The sequence below is a fragment of the Adiantum capillus-veneris genome, chromosome 3, assembly GCF_014529385.1.
Source record: "Adiantum capillus-veneris isolate H3 chromosome 3, ASM1452938v2, whole genome shotgun sequence".
NCBI lineage: Eukaryota > Viridiplantae > Streptophyta > Polypodiopsida > Polypodiales > Pteridaceae > Adiantum > Adiantum capillus-veneris.
In genome coordinates this window covers 27,529,936-27,537,506 of record NC_140933.1, presented here as the reverse complement: position 1 = coordinate 27,537,506, position 7,571 = coordinate 27,529,936, and the positions used below count along the sequence as shown (strand labels likewise).

The following is a 7,571-nucleotide window of genomic DNA, read 5'->3' as shown; positions in this document are numbered from 1 at the left end:
GAAAGAGTTGACAAGGCATGAATGAGCTCCCATTTTCGAACTTTTACTGACGAACTACATTCTGATGGATTTCGAGAACTATCGATTCTACAGAGGCAGAAGTTTGGGCTTGGTATTTTCATGATGACCTCTTAAACATTATTTTGCTACTTCAAAACCGCCAAGCTAAAAACTTCCATGATCAGCAATAACGAGAAATTTTCTATTAATTTTGAAATAAATAACAAAAATTGTCAACGAAATTTCATTGGTAATGTCTATGCAACTCTCCTGGACCACAAGATCGCAATGCTGACACATATGCCTTTGGAAGCTATCAATGATCTCACTGTGAGTCAAAAGTTTCAAATGTCATTTCGAGAAAATTTGTAATCCAAATCCAGCTGCAGGCTAGTAGAATTTAAGCATTGATACAGTCATAACTTGTATTCATTCAGAAAAAACAAGATTTTTATGTCGAGATCAAATACTCTTTTTAACCCAAAATGAAGTATTCTTGATCATTTCGATAATTCATCTTAAATCTGCTGAATCACGCATTACAAGATGGTCCCAAGAATCCACGTTCCTCCAAATAAGAAAGCAATTGAATCGCCATTTCTGCAGGGGTGGGACATTTTCCCTCGCTTAGTTCCATCACAATCTACATTCACCAATGAAAGTCAACATCCAGCATGAAAGGAAAAATGTCCTCTGCAAGATGATATGAGCAACTTCACAAAATCATATACCTCGCTATTTGGAGGTTCTTCGTAAGGATCATCTACACCTGTGAAACCTGAAGACTCGTGCAAAAATGTAGATGAGTACATCATGTTCAACACAAGTTCAAGGCAACATTTATCAACTCCATGAAGTCAGTCCTAATATACCCTCCCCATACATTATTAAAATGTATGGTGAGGGTATACATAATAAGCTAGGGGAATTTTTAACCACCACAAAGCCTGTAGGTATAAGCTAGGCGTGTTCTTTGAATCAGGTGTATGATTAGATAACCACAATTCATGAAAATACAAGATATTTATCTATTGTACAATTTAAACTAAGGGTGTTCAATTAATCAGACCAAATGACTGCAATGCTTGAAGACAGTGTATAATGAAATGCAGGCGATTGCAAGTACCATTCCCTTCACCATGCATGAAAAGGCAGGCGATGTACATCAGTCCCTTAAGTGAGACTGTCTGCATTGAAGGTTGTAGAGTGTAGCCATAGAAGGTGCATATACCTTTAATTTTACCAGCTCGAGCAAGCTTGTATAACCCTTTAGGGTCCCTTTCTTCACATAATTTTAGAGGGAAATTCATGTACACCTGACATGTTACCACGGAAAAAAATTGCTTTTATTAACAGTAGGCAGACCCAATAATAAACATCAATTTGAAAGCCAGAGCAAGTAACTTCAAACTTACATCAAGCATCGAAACTTTTTTTATAACAAAATTGCAGATTGATGGCTACATCATGGAACTCGATTACATAATTCGGTCCCAGTTTACAACCTTAAAAACAGGGGGTCATACAGTTGCAACCATAAGACGCTCATATCTTGAAGATGGGCGTGGCATCTAACTAAAGGAATATTTCAGCTATAAGCACTCTTGCCTCACAATAGTACTAAGAGACCATTCGTTCAAGCTGAAGCTGTCTCACTCCATGTTAGAATGGTTGAGCCAACTTGAGCAATGCCAATTAATACATCGCCAGCTCTTAGGCCCAAAAGGTAATCATCATTACAAGCTCCAATGCGCATTAAGAGCCTTGCAGAATGCCTTAGAGATCTCACAGCAGATAACAAGATGACTTTGACAGAAAAATTCTTTCATGGTGATTATGCAGCTTACTTTTTGCTTCAAATAACGAGCTGCAGTTTACGGCCAGCTAAAATATTCAACAGAGCTTCACAGTTCAGATTGTTAAGTTCAAAACGTCCAAGCACAAACTACTCCTAAAAAGAGCTCATCATGTGGCGAGGCAAACTATGACACTCCAACCTTTCTCACCTCACCATTATGTTAAGGCGTCTCTCGCCTCTCCTTACTGCGAAAACATAAATCACAGTGGTGTGATGCCTTTCTTCAGAACCGCAAAAGGTGTGTCATGCTCGTTAGGTTCCATAATCCCTGTTTAGCCAGTTGAGTAAAGCAATTCCTTTTTATTCTACATTCCCTCCCCACTTTCAAAGAAGTTGATGACCACAAGCTCTGAAGATGCTTGAATATATCTTATAGATCATGCCCAAGCTATGACTGCCTGCCCAAAATCATTCTCATCACCTGTGAGGTCGCAACTGTATAATATAAAAATACTCTCTACAGATGTTGAAACCTAGAAATCACGATTATTATTTTGCCAAAAAAATGATTATTAACCTTTTGACCCAAAATGAAGATTTTTTTCAAAATTTCTTGACCTACACTAGCTGTACACTATGAATAGGTCAGATGACAAATTTCATGAGCTTTGGGTCACTTGAAAAAATCATGATTATTATCTTGCCAAAAAACAACTATTATTTTTTGACCCAAAATGAAGATTTTTGGTTCATCGCAGTCAAGCTCTATCACATAAGACAACCACCCTCACAGAGCAAGCACTAACACCAACAATTCATACAGTCTAGTTAAGGATCATCTCAGTCAAGCTTCTATCGCATGAGATAGTCACCCTAACAAAGCAAGCACTAACACCAGAAATTGGCAGGATTGCAAAAGATTAAAAAAGGAAACCTCTATAAATTCTCCAGGTTGCAGAAGTTGTCGGCATGCATCTCTGTCTTTTCTATAAGGCGAAATTGCACTTGCAATACAAATGACTCCAGCATCAACAAAGATCCTTGCAACCTCCCCTAACAGAATATATAGTAAGTACACCCATTTCAACACTCTGGATTTAGACACATTCAATACAGATCAGATAAGACAATCTTTACCAATACGTCGTATGTTTTCAGCTCTATCCTCGGGAGAAAAGCCCAAATTTTTGTTGAGGCCATGCCGTAAGTTGTCTCCGTCTAGCACATAGCTCAAATTTCCTCTCTTGGAGAGCTGATGGTCCAATGTACAAGCGAGAGTACTCTTACCTTCATTTAGCAGCCATGGTAAACATGCATCAACTTCAAACATCAGGCCGTTTTCAGAAAGAAAAGAAAGAGTCATGTGGCAAACCTGAACCACTAAGACCAGTTATCCAGATTACACAACCTTTTTGCCCAAGAATTTTCTGCCTCTCTTCCCTCTTTACCATGCATTCTTGCCATACAATGTTTGTCGATTTTCCAACCGTTTTTGTCGAAGGATAAATGAAACCTGGACATATGACAAACAATGCCAATTTCTTGAGCATGATCAAGCCCAGGCCATGATACACTGTTCTTATACATAATGAAGCATGGGGCCATGAGAGCCACTACTAAAATTCAAACACAAAGAACTGAAGCCTACAGTTTAACCTGGCAGTGAAGGCACCGAGTTCACCCTATCTGCTTGATCTGTACTAAAGGAATTGCAAGCTTCATCACTTCCAACAGTTCCATTTCGTCCTCCATCTTCCATCATCTCAAGAGAGCTTGACAAGGGATTGAGCCTGCAAAGGCCTTGCTGCTGTTTTCGACATGTGGGAAAGCTTGCAAAGCCTGACTCATCCGACTCAAAAACAGTCAAATGTTTCAAACTGCAGCAACCTGATAAAAATCTACATATTATACCTTTACTTGAACATCCAGCATACTGGCCGTCCAGCCTTTTCCTTGCTTGCAAGGCTGGAAGCCTGAAATCTCCGTAGTGCTTGGATTTATTGATCAATGGAGCATATCCATGAGTCCTTGGATATTCAAGAGCACATTGCTGATGCATGTTCAAAATAAGCTTTCACCAACTTTGATCATGTGAGGAGAGAGGCTGATGAATGCAACAATGTAGCTCCGGGAGAAGGAACAAAATGAGGGCCTGCAACAGGAGAAAAGGGCAAGGCTAAGACTGAAAACGCTAACTTTCAGGAAGAAATAGCACACAGATTCAAGAAGATGATGCAGAATCTACATTTAATCCAAAAACAAAGAGCTTCTGCAGAGATTTAAAGTATCGCTAACTCTTTCAGTAGATTGGAAATGCTAATGAAAACACAGGAAGCGTGCAGGGCGGATTGGAGCGAAACGCAGAGCAAGATCTACACAAGGAGCGCGAGAGTCTTACCCTGCCTCTTTGAGAAGTTGCGAGTGCAGCAGCGGAGGCCCCCGAGCCGATTAAATTTCAAAGAGCAGCAGGTCAATCTCTGAATGCCGACGATGGAAGACCGTACAGACGTAGGTGCCCACTGCCTTGGGATCACTCAAAATTTTTAATGTGTACATAAGACAAGATCCAGCAAAATGCGCGGGCCCATGTTGGCAGTCGGGAAAGCTTCATTAAAACATTCAATCATTTCACAATCCTGAGAATGGCTTTTAAAGAAAACAAGTGATATAAATCACGAAGGCCTTGCCATTGTGAAAGGCATGCACCTTGCCTACCAAATCCGTAGGCTAAGCAAGCCTCGCAAGCAATGCACAGAGACAACACGTGATAAAATCACATGGCCTACCAATGCAAAGGATGCATCAATCTAAGCAACCTAAGAGCTTGGTCGCATGAGCAAAGGACCCTGCTCATCAGCCGGTTACCAGCAGGTAAAGTAGAGAGAATCACAGCACTTCGTAAGCTGCGTTTTGACCTCGTAATCTACAAGATACGAAATAATGGCCTCAAAAGAAGAGCGATTCTCAATAAATCAGAGCAGTCGCCCCGCTCATTGAGCTCCCTCCTTTTGAACGCCTTCTGCTCGAGAAGTTGACCTGCTCTTCGCAGGTAATCATTTGGCGCATGGCAATCGGCTGACTGGGCAGGCTTGCTGCTTGGCAACCTCACACGACCAAGCTCTAAGCTAGCTTTACCAAACACATTTACGATGAGCTTAACGGTTTCTATCTCACAAAAACTTTCGTCACTGCACAATCAAACCAAGGATTGGTGATTTGATAGAAGCAACACATCGGTTTTGATGTTCCTATGAAGGCATTGAAGGTGAGAGACGTAAGCTCTCCGAGTTGCGAGAATGGATGACAACTTCTGCTAGGAAGCTTCCATGGCCAAAGAGCTTGTTGCTACCCAAGTTGACGTGACGAAGAAAGTTACAAGAGCAGAAGGAATGGTACCAAAGACGTTGTTGGTGGAGAGATCTAGTTGCGCTAGGGTAGGCCACAGAATGCATCTCCTTGTGGTATGGGGCCACCGAGGGAATTTTTCAAGAGTTCCAAGACTTTGATGATGTAATGAAGAGCACCCATGGATGTTGGCATTGCGTTTCACATAAAGTTGAAATATATATATATATATATATAGAGAGAGAGAGAGAGAGAGTCTGTCGTGATTCATGACACTTAATATGACACCCCTCTAAGATTGAGATGCATAAATGAGACATGAGGAGAGTGATAAAGAAGCAAAGACCGAAAGCATAGCTCAAAAATTTAGAATGACTCTACCGCTTCTCCATGTCTCTCGACTCTTGAGCTTATCCAGATCATGGTGCTTCATCATTTTCTTGAGAGCAATCCTACCACATTAGTGTCCACTAACTTATCTATCAATCAAAGAAGTACGCATTTTTGGCCTCTAAAGGTCATAGTAACGATATGGTCGACTTTCAAAAACCTATTAATTAGTTTCCAAGATTTGCCTCGAAACTGTGAATTTTGAAGCAAAGAAAAGGGCGTTGTCACCATCATTCGTCTACGCGGGCCCTTGCCTCGTTCCTTGCCATGCCTGCTTCTGCAAACGCCCCCTCGCCCTCATACAGACAGTCCGTCTCTCTCTCTCTCTCTCTCTCTCTCTCTCTCTCTCTCTCTCTCTCTCTCTCTCTCTCTCTCTCTCTCTCTCTCTCTCTCTCTCTTTCTCTCTCTCTCTCTCTCTCTCTCTCTCTCTCTCTCTCTCTCTCTCTCTCTCTCTCTCTCTCTCTCTCTCTCTCTCTACTGGGTGCATGTTGCCTCTGTGCATTACTGCGCCTTGCTGCCTGTCTGCAATCCTTCCCCCGTTTCCTCAGTGCACTCCCAAACCTCAATTTGCATGGTCTCAGCAAAACGACTTCCATCTCTTGCCTTTCTCAATGGCCTATCTACTCGCAAACCATCTCGTCGTCCATCAATACTGACGCCCTGTACTTGGTCCAAGCTTCGAAAAACAAATAAAGTTCCCTTGGAAATTTGAAAGGAAAATAATGTGCGATGTTGCCATCATGTGCTCTGCGCAAACACCCCTCGCCCCAAAAAAAACCATCTTCGTCAACCCTAGTTTGAGCTCTTGGATCACATGATTGGCACCAACCCTTCAATGTCTGTACTGCAAGTCCTTGAAGCCTTACCATTTGCAGTCGGCCCTGGTCTCCTTTGCCAAGACCCTTAAGAAGTCTGTCTTCCGTGTCTCTTCCCTTGACGTACAACTTGCTGCGGCTCCTTCTGTCGCTCTATGCAAATATCACCCCCCTTCTATGAGTTCTGCCCATGGGGAATAAGGCCTTCATGCATGACAGGCAAAAAAGAGTGCACCCATGCTCATCCTCATCCCATGATTGCCCATCTGCCTCACACACAGGACGAGGCCAAGGCTCTCTCTATCTCTCTCTTCGTTCGCTCAGAGATGGCATCTATCGTCACACTCTCTCCCCCCCTCTCTCCAAGTGCCAACCTACCCCTTTTTTTCTCCTCCACGTGCTGCCGCGTTCTTTTTTTCCTTCAAAGCCATAAAAGCATCTCCTTGAGATACCCTCTAATGCAACCCAAAACGGAAATTGGCCGGGCCTACCCGTCCATTTCCTCGTGTTTGACAAATGTCCTTCAAAGGACCCTTAAAAGTTTTGAAAGCCTTGAAGAGAAAGCCTTTCACATTATCTTTCCCAACCCTACATTTAATTTATTTTGGAAAGGTTGCATCAAATGACTTGAAGTTTCAACATAATAATTTTTTAAAAACTTTTGACCCTTTTTTTTAAACCACAAATCATGTTAAACTTAAGAAGAGGGCTTGCCAAAAGCATTTTTCCTAACCAAAGAGAGTACGGCCACACTCGAAAGTTTACCGGTTTTTAGGTCAAAATATTAAAGATTTGTCAATTTTTACATTAAAACTTGCACATATTTATAGCTTTTTGTCAAGGCCGTCTCATAATCTAGCCAGGATTTTGCAAATCTAGCTGATTAAAAATACGCTAAACTCCAAATTTTTTTGGACATTGCTCAAGAAGTAAGCTAAATTCCACAGCTTTACATTAAGGACTCAATAAAAGGTTTTTTTTAAAGAGTACCCTCCCTCTCTCTTTCTTTCTTTGGTGAGCTTTACATTAAGGACTCAATAAAAGGTTTTTTTTAAAGAGTACCCTCCCTCTCTCTTTCTTTCTTTGGTGGAGATCATTATGAGCTTTTATCTTTTTGGCTTTCTAAAAGAAACCCTTAGTGTTGTGTTGGGTTAGGGAGACTTTCATTGTTTTCAGTACATGATGGAGACTTACCTTTCATTTCACATCCCGACACTAAAGTG

At 41.5% G+C, this 7,571-nt stretch overlaps 1 protein-coding gene across 1 annotated transcript; it reads right to left on the bottom strand.

Moving 5' to 3' along the window:
- Positions 1-331: 331 nt before the first annotated feature.
- LOC147460644 (adenylyl-sulfate kinase 3-like) lies at positions 332-4,406 on the bottom strand. The gene is made up of 9 exons (XM_086508317.1): positions 4,197-4,406; positions 3,710-3,950; positions 3,455-3,637; positions 3,171-3,311; positions 2,936-3,085; positions 2,733-2,851; positions 1,232-1,316; positions 732-778; positions 332-643 (listed from the first exon to the last, which is right to left on the bottom strand). Exons 2-9 carry the CDS (start codon positions 3,855-3,857, stop codon positions 533-535), a joined length of 984 nt encoding a protein of 327 aa, XP_086364443.1. The 5' UTR covers positions 3,858-3,950; positions 4,197-4,406; the 3' UTR covers positions 332-532.
- Between the last annotated feature and the right edge of the window lie 3,165 nt (positions 4,407-7,571).